Source organism: Orbicella franksi, chromosome 2, assembly GCF_964199315.1.
Source record: "Orbicella franksi chromosome 2, jaOrbFran1.1, whole genome shotgun sequence".
Taxonomy (NCBI): Eukaryota; Metazoa; Cnidaria; class Anthozoa; order Scleractinia; family Merulinidae; genus Orbicella; species Orbicella franksi.
This window is the reverse complement of record NC_138146.1, coordinates 16,503,754-16,523,671: the sequence shown is the minus strand read 5'-3', so window position 1 is coordinate 16,523,671 and position 19,918 is coordinate 16,503,754. Positions and strand designations below refer to the sequence as shown.

The 19,918-nt window shown below is 40.0% G+C and overlaps 2 protein-coding genes across 2 annotated transcripts; both read left to right on the top strand.

Moving 5' to 3' along the window:
- Positions 1–4: 4 nt before the first annotated feature.
- LOC145478258 (DDB1- and CUL4-associated factor 17-like) lies at positions 5–4,384 on the top strand. The gene is made up of 2 exons (XM_081456214.1): positions 5–1,164; positions 3,706–4,384. The coding sequence occupies exons 1-2, from the start codon at positions 5–7 to the stop codon at positions 4,130–4,132; spliced, it is 1,587 nt and encodes a 528-aa protein (XP_081312340.1). The 3' UTR covers positions 4,133–4,384.
- A 2,211-nt stretch (positions 4,385–6,595) lies between these two features.
- LOC145478244 (uncharacterized) lies at positions 6,596–18,891 on the top strand. The gene is made up of 3 exons (XM_081456188.1): positions 6,596–7,426; positions 10,784–11,085; positions 13,805–18,891. The coding sequence occupies exons 2-3, from the start codon at positions 10,904–10,906 to the stop codon at positions 18,324–18,326; spliced, it is 4,704 nt and encodes a 1,567-aa protein (XP_081312314.1). The 5' UTR covers positions 6,596–7,426; positions 10,784–10,903; the 3' UTR covers positions 18,327–18,891.
- The last annotated feature ends 1,027 nt before the right edge of the window (positions 18,892–19,918 follow it).

Here is a 19,918-nt window from a genome sequence, read left to right as displayed (position 1 = left end):
AACTATGAACACGACATTTGCTGTTTATCACAACCTTCCCTTTCGTCGAAAAAATGCGAAAAGAAACAACGTCTGTTACCAGGTTCTTCGTAGATCGTTCAATGGCCTCCTTGGTTCCAATCTTCGAAGAGATCTGAAAATCATTCGATCTTTGGTGCAAAAGGAAGGCTCCAAGTTTTATGAAGTCTGGTGGAAAAGCACTAAACATCCTGTTGGATTTGACAGTCAACACTTGTTTTTCGACAAATTCAGGACATGCTACACTAGTTTTGGTTTTGATGGAAAACCGGAGCTTCTGTACAAACTCTCTGCTTGTGAAAATTCAAGAAAGATCGAGTCTGCCCTGGTATTTGAGAGCCCGGTGGATCAGCGCTCATATCTAAATTGCACCGAATCAAAAGGTTATAAGCCCTGTTTAATTGCTGTCACGGCAGATGGTTGGCTTATACGACATGATTTAAACACTGGTGATGTCTTGCAGAAAGTGTACTTGTCAAAACATTACAGATTCAAGCACATAATGTGGGAGTCCGATTTACAAAGGATTGCGCTTAAGTCTGTGCATTTCTCCAGTCAGAGCCGACCCTTAATGTTTTTGTCGATTTTCTTGATGGCTCCATTAGAGTTCCTTGCCCTTATGCCAATCGAAAAATGCATATTTGGCCAGGATATTGTTGATGCCGCAGCAAGCAATGGGCTTCTGGTGGTCATGCACCATTCAAATAGAATCAGATTTTACAACATGTGGGAAATTATGGAAAACTACAGCTTTTCCACTAAGTTGGGTAACACATGTAGGGCATCTCCCTCTGACAATGCTTATCAGGAAACGTATTCTTCACCATTTGATGGAAGTGGTAATCCGTTCATTGTTGGAGAGCAACCACATGGGCTTCCTGTCAACGTGTCATTTACTTCAAAACCTGCTGTCTTGTTTGAGATTTGCAGCAATCAACATGTCATCTCATTTGGAGGATACCCGTGGCATTACATTTCTTGTCCACAGTCTTGTAGCAGTTCTTTTCATGTTCGTTCGGTAAAAGACTTAAAGCTTGCAAAGAGTGGAATTTTGGAAATGGATATGGTATCTCTGGAACCAGATCAGGCTTATTTTCATGTTGATAACAGTGGTCGCATTCTTCATATTGGTGCCCACGAAATTAAGTAAGACAAAAAGTTATGTGCAGGGCCTTGGTTAGACCAAGAAACATTGCAGTGTTTGACATTTGCAGACTGCAGACCGCTAATGTTGCATGCCCACAAACAGGCTAACCTGAGTGCTATTCAGGCTAGCCTAAGTACTATTTAGTCCTAAATGTAGTCTGTGGTCTGCAAATGTTGTACGCCCGGAAGCATTGCTGCAGAAACAGAAGCACAGAGGCATTAACTCTTGTCTCATGGAAACAACAACAATGCTTCAAAACAGTGATTAAAAAACATATATGATTCAAAAAACATATATTTCCCTGACCTAAGTTTTAAATCTAAAACAATTTCTTCAGTGTGGTGAAACTGGGAAAAGGTTTGTTCCCACAACAATAATGTTTTCTAATTTAGTCAGGCCCTAACCTAATATAAAGAAATTTAATACTGCAGATATCTATTCAGCTGAAAACAGCACAGTACATGATACACTTGCTACATGAGTAGTGACTAACTGATAATTGACTGTCCAACTGACTGATGGATGGACTGGCTGACTGACTGACTGATGGACAGACTGACTGATTGACTGATTGAGTGGTTGATTGACTGGCTGACTGGCTGACTGACTGACTGACTGACTGACTGACTGACTGAAGGACAGACTGATTGACTGACTGACTGACTGACTGACTGACTGACTGACTGACTGACTGAAGGACAGACTGATTGACTGACTGACTGACTGACTGACTGACTGGCCAGCTGATTGAGTGACTGACTTACAATACATACTTACAATACAATACAAACAATAGTAAATATTATAATTGAAGCTCCCCCATAAGGGCTTACTGACTGACTGATTGACTGACCAACTGACTGACTGACCAACCAACCACAAATATTTACTGGGAACGTCATCAATTATTTAATAAGTGAATAAATGAAATGTCATATATTTGAACTGTGGAGAAAGATATCAAGACATGATTGATCTTCGCAGTTATATACACAAATTAAACATATTGAACAACTATTTGCCGAAGGCGAGGTGAATGTTGTCGAATAATCCCCGAGACAAAGTTGAGGGGATTATTTGACAATATTCACTGAGCCTGAGGTGAATAATTGTTTTAATATAATGTCAGAGCTGAACAACAGAGAATACGGACTAAAACATAAAAACAGGGACCCAATTGTTCATTTGCATACACGTATGCAGCCGTATAGCTTTAATAAGAAGCTTACATGTAAGCTTACATCGATTATGAATCATTTTACTGGTCAAGTTCGGCAGTAAAATCGCTGTTGACTTCATCCACAGTTGTCATCATCGTCTCAAAGTGAGTGGCTTTAGTTTGGATAAAAACAGATTTTGGTCAATCGATCTGACCTGCTGGCAAATCAACGTAACCACTGCATTTACAATTCTTAACTGCCTTGAACACGAGTTCTTGAAAGGATTTTTGGTCCAAGGATAACAGCAGTCATTTTGAAAATTCTCCATCCTTTCAAATCCTGGACTTAGAGTGATATCTTCTAAATAGATGAAAAATTCATTCACCAACTGTCCGCCATGTTTACTTACTGAGATGGCAAAGGTGGCGAGCTTAGTAGCCAGGCCTCAAAAATGTTGTATAAACTGCCTAGTGTGGTTTAAATAACGTCATGTAAGGGATCGCTGAACCAATCAGATTGCTGGAAACTCTTTGTTCAGCTCTGAAATTATACTAAATTCACATATAAATTCATCATATATTCATATGTATTCACAAGTGAAGATACAAGTGAATCATAAAGTTCCCTTGTATCTTCACCTTCTATGGGTATGTTACGAATTCACAAAGTGACCAGCTCCAAGTTGCTTGATTGCTCAGTTAGTAGAACACTGCACTTGTATTGTGGAGGTCATGGGTTCAAATCCCATTCAAGCCTGAATTTTTTTCAGGTTTTAATTTTACAACTGCTTAAGTTGTGTGTGTAACTGCAATGATCAATTTTGTCTTCACATCAATCATTTAACTTACCCAGCTATTTCTGAAATGCAAATTGTTGAAGATTAAAGAACTACCGGTATTCTGCAACAGGCTGCAAATGTGTAACAAGATTTTGATTTTTAATTTACTGCACCTTTCAATAACATACCACTTTAAAATTCAAAGCTCAACCGACAAATGTATTTTTCGCTACCATCAATCCAATGTTCGGTGGCTCCTCCCAGTTTGCAACTTCTGCCGAGCATGCAGTAATCAAATAGTTGAGCACAGTTCAGACAACGAAACAGTGCTTGGCAGTAGTCAGAAGCTGTGAGGATCCACTGAACATTTGATTGCTGGTAGCAAAAACTCCATTTGTCAGTTGAGCATGTTATTGAAAAGCGCAGTGAGTTTTTACTATCTACTTGTGGTTGTAGTTGCATGCTTACAATATACAGGTCAACTTTTGAAATCTGAAACCAAGAGTCAAAACTGCTCTACATTAATCGTAGATGTTCTTATATTGTAATTTTTAAAGTTGACAGCTTTGGCTATTTTGACTGTAAGCTTTATTTTGTCACAGATGTTTGAAGCTTTGCCAGTTAGAGTCAAAGACATCAACGTTTGAACTGAGCAACTGTTTTGCATTAAGTCTGAAAAACGAGAAAAATTGCACAGAAACAGTGAAATTCACTTCTTCTGGTCGAGAAATCAAGGCTAGAAAAGACCAAGTGTTCAACGATCCAGGCTTTGAGACAGTTCTAGATGTGGACTACGAAGATGAATTAGATGTCCTAGTGGTTTTGTCATCAAATGATTCAGAGGAAACACCCTGTGGAGTAATAGGACTTTACGACAATCAAACAGGAAGTCTTATACATGAATCTGCCATCAGCAAATGGAAACAGGATGCTGATCATTCCATAATGATGGAAAAAGACACAATAGTTCATATTATGAAGGATAGTTCCAGGAAATTTTGTTGTACTGTTTACAGACTTTCTCCTTAACGACTTATTCTTCTCCTCTAGTCATGAGTCATTCTTGTCCCCACAAGTCACTATACTTTGGCCAGCACCAACATGTAGCCTGTATAGCAAGTGTTTCTGTAGGAATGAAGAACTATTTCCACATTCTGGCAGTGTGAAAAATTGGGATAAGAGCAAAAAAATTGATGAAGCACCCACCACTCTCAACTCTGTTGATTTTTTGTTCTTGTGCCAATTTTTGTGCAACCAGACTTTGCTCTTTTGTCCTCTTCTACAGAAGAATTTTCAAAGCATATGCAGATTACTCTTGTTCTACAACAAGCCAATCAGATTTAAGCAAGAGTCGGTGAATTGCTTACTTTCAAATTGGAACCAGTAAGAGGTTGCCATTCTTGAACCTGATCAAATGAATGACAACCTTTGGGACCAATCTATAATGTCCTAAATAGTCTAAGTGAATGAACCCCTATGGTCCTTTTTACCATGTGGTATAAAGTGGTTGCTACGTTGTTGCCCACGAAGTCCTATAGGGTTGGCATATTTCAAGTGAAAGTTTATGGTATTGTTGGGTTTAATTTTTGTCAGTTTTGGAATATATATGACATTTCTACTTGTAGCCCTCAGGGGTAAAGAGATAGATATGACTACCTTGTCTTTATTGCCTTTTTTGCCCAAACAAAAGCTCAGTCAATGTCTTATCTGAAAACCATTTTTACAAATCACGTTTTTATGAAACTAATGACCACATTATGAAGTTCAGTCTTGCCAATATGAATCAGAAATTCCTCAAGATATAAGTGACAGAAACTAAATGAAAATGAAACAAATATTGTGTTAAAATTCAATAATGAAAGAAAATCTGAGGTTAAAGTGTAATTCAAACTAAAGACATCTGTGACACTGGTGCAGAGTGCATATAACTGCAAAGAAGACTTGCACAAGTATTAATCTGCTACATGTATATCCTTATCCCCGTCGTTATCTTGGGAGCATAGGACATTAATGGTTTTACACCAGCCACTGGGGTCATGAGTGAGTCAGGCAGTGCTTGTCCAGTTTTAAACCTAGAAGATGCCACCCATGCACACATGATCTCCTCTGGTTGTTTCTTGGTCAGCCGCACTTGCGTTTCCCCTGCAATTTCCAGAATATTACCTGCCTTGTCACATTGTTTGAGTTACATTGTGTACATATCACAAATTATACTGGTAACATGTTTAATGGTTAACAGGGTGTTTAATGGACTGAAATAACTTTTAGACGATTTTTGTGATTGAATTTGTAAAAAAAAAAAATAATAATAATAATAATAATAATAATAATAATAATAATAATAATAAATGCATTTTTTACCCTGCTAGCAGAGTATCTAGATTGAAATAATGTCCATGGTTATATTCTTGTCCAAGGGATTTAGGGTGTTTTTAATGAGATTAGTTGACAAAAATCTTGTATTATAGCCCCAAAGGCCATGAAGATGTAGTTGATTTTAAACATCTATTTGTTTGTTTGTTTGTTTATTTGCTGGGCAAGTGTCCTGGTTTACTGTGTTACTAGCTACAGTCCAACTAGCAGGGTAGCAGTTTTTTTTTATACAAGACCCTCTATTTCAATGACAGTTTTCAGTATGTCTGCTCCAGTGTGGCAAGATAAAAGAAGAAGGCAGTGAAAAATTTTGAATTAAACTTTATTCTCATTAAAAGTCACCCCGTGGACAACAATGCTTTCTCGCCATTTTTGTTCCTTGATTTGTAGTTTCCCTAAAATTAGCTGCTTTTAAAGACCAAAACCCTTAAATCTATTTTTAAAGTTCAGTTTCTGTTTTTGTTTCTATTTTAATCTCGGGCAATACCCTGAAAAATACCTCAGGGGTTCACTTGTCAGAATCCCCAGGGGAAAGAATACAAAACAAAGCAGGGATGTATGTACTATGGGCTTTCACTGGTATTTGTCATTATTATTATTATTTTTTTTTTTGGACAAAGCTGTGTTCTTACGGGGTTTTAGTTCTTTTAAGACTTCTGGCGTGATTTTCAACCCTTTGGGTCTGTTTTTGCGCCGAGTACTTGGCGTGCAGATTTATAAAATAATTGACGATCACTTCTGCCTCCTGGTGACCCAAAATTAACGAGAGAATTGTTTTTTAACCTTCAGAATGTTTCAGTCTTAAATCGTTGTCTCTGATGACAATGCCCCTAATCGTAAATTATAAAACATGTTGCGATACACATACACCCACGCATCACGCACGACTAGTACTGGTAGAAAGTAACATTGTACAAATACTGTCAAGAGATAAGCTTATAAATTTGTAACAGCTGAAATCTTCGTATTAGAATCCTCGTTAGAATGAAAAATATATATATTTCTTGTTCTTTAGAATAACTTCGATTAAATGGATCTAAACATAGCATCGACTTCAAAATATTATTGTACTTACAGTTTTCTGTTTATTATTACTATTATTTCCGGTTCGCTAGAAATTTCTAGATGTTTCGCAAGGCAACGACGGTTGAAAATGGGCGAGGAGTTTCGCAACGAATAGGAAGTGTAAAAAGGTTGCATCGCTTTGATAGGTAAAGTTTTGGGAAATGAGGGTACCATTAGCTGGAGCGGAAGCACAGGACATCTTTCTCATCTTTCATCTTTGTCTATTCGAGATGAACTGTCTGATAGATAGTCGCTACGCTTCTGTCGCAGATCAAAATAGTGTCTCAATATATATTTACGGAAACTTATCGCACGTACAAAGGCCGTTGTTTATGAAAAGCTTTTGAAATGGACTACACGTGTTTTTTAGTGAGTAATTGTCCACAAATTTTATTGTTTAGGTTTACGCATATTTTTAATATTTATTCACACCTCTCGATCAATCTAGAAAGACACGAACTGAAATTTTACTTCCGGTAAGCAAATCAAAAGCAAAGGAAACTGTGATATTTTTAGACTGTTATAAACTTGAATTGATCACAGGATATGTGCATGCAAATGGTTCGTCATGATCACTCTAAGTGACGAGGAACTTCCCAAAGCGTTAATTATTGACTTTGTGCAACATTTTGTCGAAAACCGACTTAACTTCCGTCACGTTTCAACCACCAAAATAAGTTTTACGCCCAAATTCCACTTGCTACACGTCATCATGGCTCATTTACATTTGATGAAGTCACAGTTTTCGTAATTCAATAGGTTTTGATGGTCGTGAACCTTGTTCGTCGCTCCGTCTGTTATAATCAGCGTACAAATTATTAACGGCCGTAAAAGTGTTTATACCTTCGATAGGAATTCTGATACTCAGCGAATGTTTTGTTCCAGGTAAGTCCACTTGTATCGTCGTATTCGACGCGTCGTTTTATATGTGTGTACGAGTCGGTGATGTCATTTCCCTCGTTGAATAGTGAATCTGTGACCTCCGGTAAATTGCTTACTCAATATTTCTATCCAGAAAAAAAGAAACGCAGAGTTTGCTTCTATAGTTCGTTGCTGCTGTTGTAAAGATTTCGTTCTTATTTGTGAACGAAAATACTTACACAGGTGGTCAAAAGCTTATGATGGTCGCATCTCTTAAGCGTCCCTACAGTCTAAAGAAAATTTTTCTCTATCGTTGGACTGATCTGACGTAAGCGAAGTGTCTGAAAAGACTTAAAGGCTGTATTAAAGGCTTCTTGCTGCACTGTAAAGAACAAAGCTTTGCCGTTAGAATTGTGAAGCGAAAGCCAATTAAGCAGAATTTTTTCTTCCTTAGAAGTGATTGAAGCAGTATCGACCTTTGATATTCCTACTCGTACTCGTGACACACTGAGTGCTTACCAAGTCGTACAAAAGAGGCTAGATTTTCGCGGGAGGTGCTACAATGAAGAGGTTAATTACCCTTATTGAAATCCAATCACTGTAGTATTTTTTAGCGCGGTTATGAAATCCGTTAAGCCGATGGATTTGTCAAAATTCGATCTTCCATGACAGTGCCCTCGCGTAAGCTTTGTGCATGCTTAAGTGATTTTTTTGTCGATCTACAGACAGTGTACCAAGCATTTACGATCAAGTCGTGTCATAAATCAATACAGTTTCTTTTTAGGGGCCAATAACTGTTTTATTCGTAGCGTGTTCAGTCCTCAATTAATTTTTGCGCACGTGAAAACCATTTTCTTACTGAAAGTTTTTGTCAGAGGAAATTCTTTTAAAACTCATTTCAATATTACACGATTTGCATACATGTAAGGATTAATATCGCATAACTGTTACAAGCAAAGATAAGGTCTTTGTTCAGAATAGTAAGTAATATTACTGGGAATGCATCTAAGGAATCGAGTAAACCACTGAGATGTGGTTAATTATCTAGTTTGGAGATCATATTGCAGAGTTATGAAAATTTACCACACAAGTTAAAAATTATTCACCATAAATTAGAAGATGGAACAGTGGAACTATGCAGTAGTTCTCAAATTATTATTAAGGAAGCTCTCTCTTTCTCCCGTAGCTTGTTTCCTACATACATCCTTTTCAGGAATGATATTAAATTTCCATTTAGTCTTTTCATTTTCTGTTCCTGAAACTTAAGACTTCTGTACAGCATTGTATGACATCTGTTCCTTCAGCAAACACATTTGCTTTCGTGATTTTAAGCTTCAGCAAGTGCATAAAGATGACACAGTATTCAAATCTTGTACTTGACAATTGAGGACATCATTTTCTCAATCAATAGTTACTTCAGATGTCATTACTTACTGTAATATAAATAATAGCTAGTAAATAATTATTATGCTACTTACATATTGTCATGAAATGTATCTGAAAATGCCTATATATAGCTGAAAAAAGAGTCATTTGCTATTAGTACATTTCTTTCTTTTTGCTATTTTGAAAACTGTCTGAAACTTCTTAAAATGCTTGTACTCTAGGGGGTAAAAATGCGATATCATTTTTCTCTTGGACAATATTCCACAAAAATATTATTCAGAGTGAAAAAGGAAAAAGTTCTCTCTATATTAGGCAATTCTATTTATAGCCAACATCAGTGGGAACATACATATTAAACTATATATGTTATATATGTACAGTATTACTATAGTTACTGTACCTGACAGATTGCAAAATAAATCAGTGATGGTTTCCTTCAACCTCAGCTGGTACTATCAGCTATCGTTCAACCATATCTAGAATGTATACAGTCATTCATGTGACTGAATCACATGTGTGAGGATATTTGGTCAAAGTATAGCATACATTGAGTTCTTGGGAGGATATCTTTTTCAGCATTTTGCCCACATGCTTTGTAAAGAAAAAAAGCTGTGTTCCTGATAAAGTGCCAATTCGACTCAGTTTGTTATGGAAAGAACCGAGCACAACCCCATGTAAGAACCCAGGCTAAGCCCCAATTGCACTGAACTAAAGAGTTCACCACCACCTAGTGCAGTTGAGTTGGTGCTTAATTCTTATTGTTAAGTTTTCTTACAAAAGTTAAAGGCAACAGTGAACATTGTCAAGGACATTGATTTTATCGCTGACATTGGAATTGGTACACTGTTAGTAATAATTCACAAATTGCAATGGATGGTTATTGTACATACTTGTATCAGTAGGAGCTGTATCTCATTTTATTGATCCCAGGGCTGTAGCCGGAAAAAAGTAATGACTAAGGCAATGTCTGTGGTTAAGTTCTTTTCCTTTAGGTTTTTAGCAGTGTTTCACTTTCCTCCTTCAAAAAGAAAAACAATAAAAATGCAAATGGTTGGCCTCGTACTGGCTATGGCTGTGAATCCACAGCTGTACTATCCGAGGTGCTGATAAGAAGTACTGATAGTTACATGCAATGAAGAACACTGTAGCAAAGTGATTTGGGAAGTTGATGGCAGATTTTTATAGTTCACTGTACATGTAAAATCAAGCTAGAGTCACAATATATATTGTTCATTTGATTCATAACTGCCACATACAACATCACATGAGTGAAGCATGGGATTTAATGTCTGTTAAGAATCACATGTAAATCATACAAGCTGGTTATTTTAACTTTACTTGTGATGTGTTGTGTTTGATCGTGATGCAGTGAGACCTTTTTAATTTTAGCTTTAACGAGGTTAGTACATGTACATGTACATAAAATATGGTACTGAAATCCATTTATAATCTTTTTCATTACAAAATTTCCAATTCAGTTGCTAAATAATTATTATATTTTCCAAATTAGCTGTGAGGACCATATATGTCATGAGACAGAGTATTGCATAATTATATTGGTATGTTACTGGTATTTTTCTATGAACTATTTTTCCCTGAACTCAAAATCTGCAATCTGGCTTGGTGTGCTTATATTTTTCTGATTAATTTGATCATATCAATGGAATTTCTATATTTGAGATGTCAGTGATACATCTGCACATTGGATTACAGTGACCAACGTTATTATGTGCTGTGATGTTGTGTGATGCAGTTATAAACTAAGCAATATCCTTACCCCTCTCAGGAAACTCTATTTTTAAATAGACTCTTGATGTGCCAGCATTAGATAATGTGCAAAGTTTGGTGTGCTTTTTTCTTGTTTCTTTTGATCTGTTACTCGACATCTGTTACCTTTGTTGGTGATGCTAATGACGAATCTATCTTAAACTGTCAGGGTGAACAAGATTCATCTGAAATAGCATTTAAATATTCCTGTCTCATTTAATATTGCAGATCAAGACCAAATATGAAATAAACCATATACTAGTTAACAATGCTAAGCTGGTGAGATTGGTGCTGCTGACAGAGAATTAAACCAAGGAACCTCGATTATTCAAGTTAAAGGAACTTTTTATGCCAGAAAGTACAGAGGACAAAGCAGAAAGAACTGCTGCTGACACCATGACTTGTAATGGTGTAGAACAATCGAGTACCAAACATTTAACCATGGCTAACAATACTGAGACATTTACAAAAAAGAAGGAAAAAGAGAACTACAGTGACGCAAAGATGCATAATCTCACTGAATGCTGCAGGTGAGTGACGTGAAACAACAGTGATTTCTAGCCTGTTTTATAAAGTTAATCATAATTTTTTTTATTGGCCAACTGTTGCCGATTTTTGTGTATTCCCTTTGAGCATAACGTAATTTAATACTAAGCAAGCTAAGATCACATTTCTCTTCTGCTAAAAAGTAATATGATCTAATAATAACGTAGGTTTCAATGATCATCTCATCGGCGTGAATAGGGCATTTTTTAAAATATGAAATGACAAAATGAAGAAATGGCGTTATGGTTAGCCTAAATAGTGCTCAGGTTAGCCTAAATATCACTGATTCGACAATGGTTAGCTCTCAGTAACAATTATTATTGTAAGGGTCAACCCTGACAGACACCCATATCCCACATTGACTCTTATCCATAGTGTCATTTCATCATTTTGCAATTTTACCATTTCATGGTTGGAGTGAATGAACACTTATTAGCTAGTATTGTGAATAACTTGCTTTTCCTGTTGGGACTCCAAACACATTAAGAATTTATTATAGATTTTGCATTTGTTAGTGTGCTATACTGTTGAACCTCCTTTTGTCCTTTTGTGACCACCCATTTTGTCCAACTGAAATGGCCTCCTGTTGGAACTGGTTGCTAGAAATGTTTCACTTAAATCAGTAAATTTGATGCATGTTTTCACATGGTCATTTAAAGGCGCCTGCAGTGTACTCAAATTCATGCAGCCAAGTCATTTTGCAAATCTGAACATTTTCCCTTCAGATAAAAGGAAACCAGAAAATAGGAACTAATATGCTGTCCCAAAAAATATCAAAATACTCTTCAATGTGCAGGTTTAGCCTCAGATAGACAGAGAAATTATTTCACTCTCATTGTTCTGGTTGCAAAATGGTTTTTAGAGTACATGTGGTCACATGTAGCTAGCTTGCACTTATGTGCTGCATTTTTTGGAACTAAAGAAACCTAAAATCTTTCTTCTGAGGCTCATGTAAACTAGGTGACAGATAAATCACAAACAGAGGAAAAACAAGTGTGCACTCTCTAGTACTTTTCCCCTGAATTCACTGTCTAATTAATATGCAGATTTTAGTTTCAAGAAGTTGTTGTATGGCATATGCAGTTCATGCCAAGACCAAGGGGCATTGTAAATGATTACATCCTGAATTCAAGGGTCAATCTGCTGTTTAAAAAATTATGGTAAGGCAGACGATCAACAAGAGGAAGTCAGAGTAATTGAAATTATTTTTTTTTCGAGCATCTCAGCAGTATTGAATGCTGAACTGCAGATTTTCACATTACCAACCCTGAGTTACAGACCACTCACATCCCCTTGATTGAAACATTAGGTTTTGGTTCATTTTAAACTATGCAGGCAAGTTACATGTCAGGTTACAAAAAAACCGCGACATGGATGGAACAAAAAGGGCATATGGATTCAGACAATTAAAGCTATCAATTTGAGGAACTGTAACAGTTGTCCTTGCTCTTGAGTATGAACCAGAAATTTGAAAGGATTTTTTACTCTGTATATTTTCATGATTTCAAAATTTTTGCGTTTGCACAATATAATTTTGGCAGGTTTTTTAAACGAAAAAAATAAATAAATGTGTCAAGCAAAACCTTATCCTTGGCCTTGAATCAGGTCCTTTGCCTATGGCCTCAGGCTGTATTCAAGACCTTGGCAAAGTATTTCTCAGTATGGACCTCCTGCTGGCAAATATATCTCACAACTTGAAGAAGCATCCTGTCTGCATTTTTAGGGTAGTTTTTAAATGTCTGTAAATAAAATAAAACAAATCAATTCTAAAGCAATTATTTTTTTTCCTTGACATCATTGAATCTGTTGTTGTTTTGGTGATTTGAAAAATGCAGCCAAATATTTTCCCATATCAAAACAGCGTGAAGCCTAAAAATGAAAATAGTCCCTTTCAGCAATTGAATGGGTAAGAATGGGGATAACTGAGTTTTATTTTGTTGCACTAGAATGTAATATCAGCATTTTAGTTTAAAACGACGTTTTTAAAGTTCTGTTGATTTGTTGATCAAAGCTACACTTTTGCATAAAAAAATTTATAGAGGTTCAACTGAATATAATAATGTGTGGTTTAGTTGTTTAGTGGAGTAAATGGCTTAAAACGGAACCAGTTCCACAACTGGTACAGTCTGTAATGTGACACAAATGGATTTTTCGTGTGCATATCATGCAGCCAGGCATGCAAATCTCATTTTTGTTTGCAACAGACAACTTTTTGTCTAAGCTTGTGTTATTGTTTCAGAGGTACACTGGGCTAATTTTCAATAATTTTGTCAGTGTATGAATGCACAGTAAATAACGTGCACATGATTCCTCACTTGTTTTCTTTTGCTTCAATTGCCCAGGAATACATGTGGGTGTTCCAAACACCTGTTTCATTTTGACTCCAATCTGGAACTGAATTGGCTTCAAGCTCCAAACTGCTGTTGTCCCACCCCCTCTGAGTACCCATGTAGTCATCTGTCTATGGACTATGGATATAGAGTTTCATGTATCGAAAACTTCTCGTCAACTGTGAGACAAATAGAGGATAGGCAGGTGTTGCCCCTCATTGAACCCCCGTCCCCCCTTCCCTGCTGTTTGGCTGCTTGACTGCAAAGGCAATGAAAAAGCATGGCAACACCATTGTTACCCTTTTGAGAGAAAAAGAGACCGCATATTTTTATTTCCCTACACTAACAATAATCTGTGATTTTCTTTCCTCAGAATGTGGATGTGCTCTCACTGTAGCAAGAGCTTCGCCTCCTCGCGTGCGCTCAAGATCCATGAAGTCAAACAGCACGAGAATGCTGCGCGCCACGTGCTCAAGTGCGGCACGTGCCACGAGGAGTTCGAACACGCGAATCTGCTTCACATCCACATGCGGGTTCATCACAATGTAAAGGTGCGCTGTCCACGGTGCAAAGACATATTCGAGCACCCGAACGTCTTGAAACTTCACATCAAAGCGCACCACTCTGAACCGGTTTGCGTTGCCTGTGGGCTGAAATTTGACCACGACAAGCTTCTACGCTTGCATATGGAGCATTACCACAATGTTGGGAGCAAAGGGGCAAAGCAGGGTGCGACCACGCCTCCTCAGCAGACTGGTGGAAAAGACAAGACTGAAAATGTCCTTGTAGAGATGAAAAGCGCTCCTGAAGAGGCAGAACGTGGTGGTACTGGAAACCACGGGGGAAATCACCAAACCACGCAGGGCTATGAACAGACCAATGGCGTGGTAATCGGTGATTGGGAGCTTGGCTTCCGTAGACACGATGACGACGACGACGAAGCAATGTCGCACGGCAGTAGTGAAACAAGAGAAGACGTCAGCACCGAAGGTGATGTGGGTGATATGGAGACTGAGAAAGAAGGCGAGTCTCAGCTTAGAGAGACAGAGAGCCGCGTGGGAAGACAAGATGCAGAGGCTGAAATTCACCGGTATTCACCCGCTGAATTAAAGCATGAAGCAAAACGTTCCGTTTCACCAAAGTCTGAAAATGGCAGCCACGCTGCAACCGTAAAAGGAATGGACGGTCGCCTGCCAACTCCTCCTCTTGAATATCACCAGACTCCTACTCGGGTGCAGCGGTCTTCAGTCATCGTCACCACAAGCCGGGCTTCACCGCCCATGACAGTCCCGCCCGCCAGTTTGAAGCACAAACCAGTAGCCTCTGAAGAGGCCCCTAAAGAATCAGTTACATCATGTCTTACCCTTCCTGCTAATCTACCAGACTTAGATGGCAGTCTAGAGGGAAGCCCGCAGTCGCCCGCGGGATCGTATTCTTCCACACTATCAGGGGACGAAAGCGGCGACTCAGAAACAGCCAGTCAGAAAATGCGTGCGGCAAAACGAGCCACTTTGCGCTGCAATCGCTGCCAGGAGGAATTCTTGTCGAAAATGGAGTACCTTCATCATTTGATCTCGCACCAAAAGGGAGATCGCGACGAAATGATCCCTGAACTAAGGCCGGACAATCATCAAGCCATCGATAAATTAAAATCGAGCTTGCTAATTAAAATGGAGGCGAGAAGAAGAGATAGCATTCCAGATGAAATTAACCATCGATTCGGCAATGTCCAATTGGATGGCGCGTCACCCGATGATCGGACAAGCCCGACCTGTCAAGACAATCGCACGCACGATTTGGCCGCACCTTGTACGGTATGCAGCGAGCGATTCCCAGACTCACAGGAACTTAGAGCCCATATGGAAAGTTGCCATAAGAAGCCGCATTGTACCGAGTGTGGGCTTTCTTTCGAACATAAGAATCTGCTAAAGATTCATATGAATTCCTACCACAGCTCTTTAGACGTCTTACAGTGTTACTACTGTGGAAAATCGTTTGACAACCGCGCGGAGTTCGTCAGTCACGTAACATCCCACGAAACCTCACTGAAGGATCCCAAGGAAATGCGAAGGAAACCGAATAGTCTCCGACGAGTTCCGAGTGCCACGAGCACTGAAGAAAACCCGAGTCAAAGTCAATCGGAAAAGGAAAGGTCTCCGAAAATCGACTCTTTTCGGAACAATGATGATTTGGACAATAACTATCAAGCCAAAAAACAAGATGATGTGTCTCCTGCGGAATATGCTGACCCGGTAAAGAGCCGTATTGACGATTTGCGTCAGTACGTTGAACGACGGTTTCCCACGTTTGGCGCGTTCCGCCATCATAAAGAGGAAAGTAGTCCCACTGCACAAGAACCGGACGATTGGTATAATGAAGGGAAAAGCAACTATTTGGTCGGTCCAGAGGCAAAGACAAGGATCTTCCTTCCGAAACGTCACGAAACGTTTGAACGCGAAGGGAATTTCAGCGACCAAAGGCGCGCGTCCGAGCAGTTAGAATCATTCTCACCAGCAACAAAAGTAAACCCTGATTCGATTGAGAGGATTCCTAGCTCGGATGTACTGAGGCGTCGATTTTCTGCTTTCTCGGCGCTTGAAATGACTGGCAGGTCAGATGAGCACGCTAAGAGCTTGTTACTGGGCCTGAGTAGGGCGAAGAGGGATGGTATGCCTTTGGGCAGACCTCCTCCACTCATCCCTGTTATACATCCAAGAATGTCCCAGAATTTCACACGACAGCCAGGCGTGGCTTTAAGGAACGGTCATCAGCCCCTGTGCCGCACGGCGTCAGCAAACTCGGCCCTCAGGTACCACAGGATGCCGTTCTCTACCATGGCCACTAAACGGCAAGAGTCATTTGAAAGAGTCGTCCCTCCAAGCCCAGTGCAAGACTCACCTCCAGATCATCAAGAGGTTGCCGCCCGCGAGAACATTAACAACATCACCAAAGAGGCGCTGCTTCATTCGTTGTCCCTCAAGAGAAGAGCAAGTGCGCCTGAACTTGGGGCTCTCATAAGAAGACCTCGTGATGTGTCCCAGAGGCTGGGAACACCAGCAATCAAAAATCTTCTCGAGAAAAGACCTCAGAGATTTGAGGACCCAGACCCCCTACCTGCTACATCCCCAGGCCGATCCCGCCAGCTCAAGGAGGCGTACCAGCCGAGGCGAAGGCACCCTCGGGACTTCTTTTGCCATCTCTGCGGCATTTACTTCGGTCACAAGAAGCTTCTCAAGATTCATTTGGACTGCTACCACGGCTCAGCGCAGGAGCTTCAGTGTCTTCGTTGTGAAAAGAATTTCTCCAGTCGCTCCGAGTTTCTGGAGCACTTGATGTCTCATGAAGGTGGCGACGAGCTGTTGGCCATGCAGAGAAAACGCCTGAAGTTGACCGCCCGCAATAGCGTGCCGCTCACACGCGAAGGAGAGACGGTGATACGGCGCGAGCTGAACATTAGTGTCACCCCTCAGGATGCTGCCGTAGCAAAGGAGACAACCCGACGGGGCGATATCGAAAGTGCAGATATCCGAGGGGATTTTCGACACCCCCTCCCAGAAGAATTACAACAGCGGGTTGTCAAAGAACATCATGAACTTCCTGCTCAACAAGAGAAGCCAAACATCGACTTGAAAGACGAATGTCGCGTCACCAGTGGCAAAACCAGTAGCGTGAAAACTGAGGATGACGAAGGGGCAAATTTTTGCTTTGTGTGTGGCCAATCATTCACCAACGGTAAAAAACTCGAACATCACATCTCTTCGCACGCCGTCGTGGACAAGGATGGACGCTACTGTTGCTCGCTGTGTCACAAGACCTTCGATCATCACCGCAAGCTAGAAATTCACACGCGCAGCCATACAGGGTTTAAGCCGCACAAGTGCGAGCTTTGCGGTCGGTGCTTTCCATATTACAGCTCCTATTACTACCACAAGATGACCCACACCGAGGACAGACCGCATAAGTGCGGAGTGTGTGGTAAGGGGTTCATACAGACCAGATACCTACGGTCGCATATGAAAACACATAAGGATCAAAATGGATGGACAAGCGACGAGGAACTCAATGACGAAAGCACCGAGCAAATGGATACAAGCGAGGCAGCGGCAACGACGTCTCCCATTAGCGAGACCGAAACCAAGGTTAAAACGGAGCAAATGAATCAATCGGATTGTTCCCCTGAGAGAGACTTAGAAGAGCACGATACAGCAAGAATACTATGCAGTTTTAAGCAAGGAAGCGGTGCTGGATTTTGTGGGCAAAGTTCGCCCAAGCATATTGAGTCTGAAGTAGAAATGTGTAGCAACGTTGTGTCGAAAGCGTTCTCGGGCTCCGAAGATTCTCAGAGTACAGATCGGAGCCGAGACCCGAACAGTCCTCCGACTATGAATCGAACATCAGAGCGGAAACGTTCCATTGACGCTACCGAGGATGATGAAGGTGGTGACAATGACTGCAGCAAAAACAATGAAACTTTAACAAAGGTCAAGAAAGAAACGCGTCAAGACTCGGCCGAGGAACGTCTTCCAAAAACGAAGAGAAAGAAATACCAGTGTAAACACTGCCATAAAAACTTTAGTTCCTATAGCAGTCTGCACGTTCACGTGCGCATTCATACCGGTCAGCGGCCGTACTCCTGTAGCCACTGTTTCAAAAAGTTCACGCACTCCAGCGGCTTGAAGCGTCACGTGAGGTGCCACACTGGCGAGAAGCCATACCCTTGTCCGGCATGCCCCTCGGCGTTCGCGGACCGCGGAGCTCTGAAATCTCACATTAGAACTCACACAGGAGAAAGACCTTTCGTGTGTGACTTGTGTAACAAGACTTTCACTCAACCCAGCTCTCTTCGTGTTCACAAGAAGACTGTACACGTGCACGAGTTTTTCGACGAAAAGTGACCAAATCTGAACAGCCTTTCTGTTTGTTAGATTTCCTTACTAGATAACTGTCAGTTAGGATCTTTTGCGAATTTTAGAGTCTATCATTTAAATTTTCATTTTGTGTGTGTGTGGTGTAGCTATATGTAAATAATGTTAGGGTCATGTTATTAAGTGAATGCCCGGTTTCTTCTTGCTAAAACTGTTCAGCGCTTAGTTTTTTTTCCCTCGAGCTGAAAAAGAAAAAAATAAATAGTGAGAAGTAATATTAATCAGAGTTAATTAATTAATAATAATGATGACCACTTTAAGGGAACTCAAACTATTAGAGATTAAGGAAAATGCTTAGCGATGACTTTCAGGAAAAGGAACGCTGACCACTTTAAGCATAAACTCTTCCTAAGAATAAAATAACACTAAAAGTTACATTGTTCATGTGGTTTTGGCTAGCAAAGGCGAAGTAATACGGTTAACTCTAACTTTCCAGCCCAGATCCATCCGGCTGCTCGGTCGGACGTTGGACCTCCAACACTTACAGATGAGTCGGAAGTCTCGGCTTTTCTCCCCAGGCCCCCCTCCCTCCTCTCCCCCCTCCCCTCCTCCCCCCTCCCCTACACCCCATCACCTCTTCCGGCTGGTACGTTCATTCACGCCACCGGATTTTTCGCTCTCTTGGCTGACTGAAAAGAGACTGTTAGCAATCTAAGATTTTACCCACGAATCGTTGCGCCCGCATTTTTTAACTAACATAATATATACCTTCCTTGCAAAAACTTTCCGACGTTTTATTTCGGACAAAAATTTCGGACACTTTGCTGAAACATAGCTAAAGGGAATTTACGCGTAAAAAGACTCGAATTATACCAAAACAACAGCGCTGAAAATAATAGTTTAACTGTTTCCTCAAGGTTTTACGGATGTACGTACCGTCGAGAAAATGGCACAAATCATTTCTATCATGACGTAAACGTTATGTATCTCAAGCAGTTTGTCAACTAGAGTTCCTTCCAAAAAGTAAATTAAGGGTCTTGGAGTTACGTAAAAGTTTATTACTGTATTGTAAATATTTCAGACGCCTAAAATTTGGAACGTTGAAAAATTTCGGACGGCTTTATTTTCGGACACTTTTTTGTCCGAAATAAAAATCATCCGAAATTTTTTGCAACCGCAAACCAAACGTGTAATAAATAATGTTAGTAATGTACCCGCAACGTGCAGCGCTCGTTGAGGCGTGTGCTTGTTTTTGATTGGATTGTAAGAATCGGGAACTCTGAGTGTTTTAACAAAGATTTGACAAAAACAGCACATGTTCCTGCCAGTTGCTTTGTCCGACCACGTGGCACCTGTACGTTTGTGACAGGTGGTTGACAAAGCCACGTGCGTGAGTCACGCAATATCTTGTCGCGCGAAAGGAGCGCGGACACATTATTTAGTACAGGAGATATAAAGAAGCTGTCAAGTTATATAAAGTTTGTTCTTTTGAGAAGATAAATCAACTTCAAATTGAATAACCCTAAATATGCAAGGATGGAGACCAGGATAGATCTCAAATTGCAAATGACAAATTCGATAAAATTGGCCAATTTTTTCAAGATGTTTCTTCAGATATGAGT

Excerpts from the sequence above, each read along its gene's own strand:
- LOC145478244 (XM_081456188.1), top strand. The coding sequence starts at position 10,904 with ATGCCAGAAAGTACAGAGGACAAAGCAGAAAGAACTGCTGCTGACACC. Across the intron at positions 11,086-13,804 it reads AATCTCACTGAATGCTGCAG|AATGTGGATGTGCTCTCACT; the intron begins GTGAGTGACGTG and ends TTCTTTCCTCAG.
- LOC145478258 (XM_081456214.1), top strand. The coding sequence starts at position 5 with ATGAACACGACATTTGCTGTTTATCACAACCTTCCCTTTCGTCGAAAA. Across the intron at positions 1,165-3,705 it reads ATTGGTGCCCACGAAATTAA|ATGTTTGAAGCTTTGCCAGT; the intron begins GTAAGACAAAAA and ends ATTTTGTCACAG.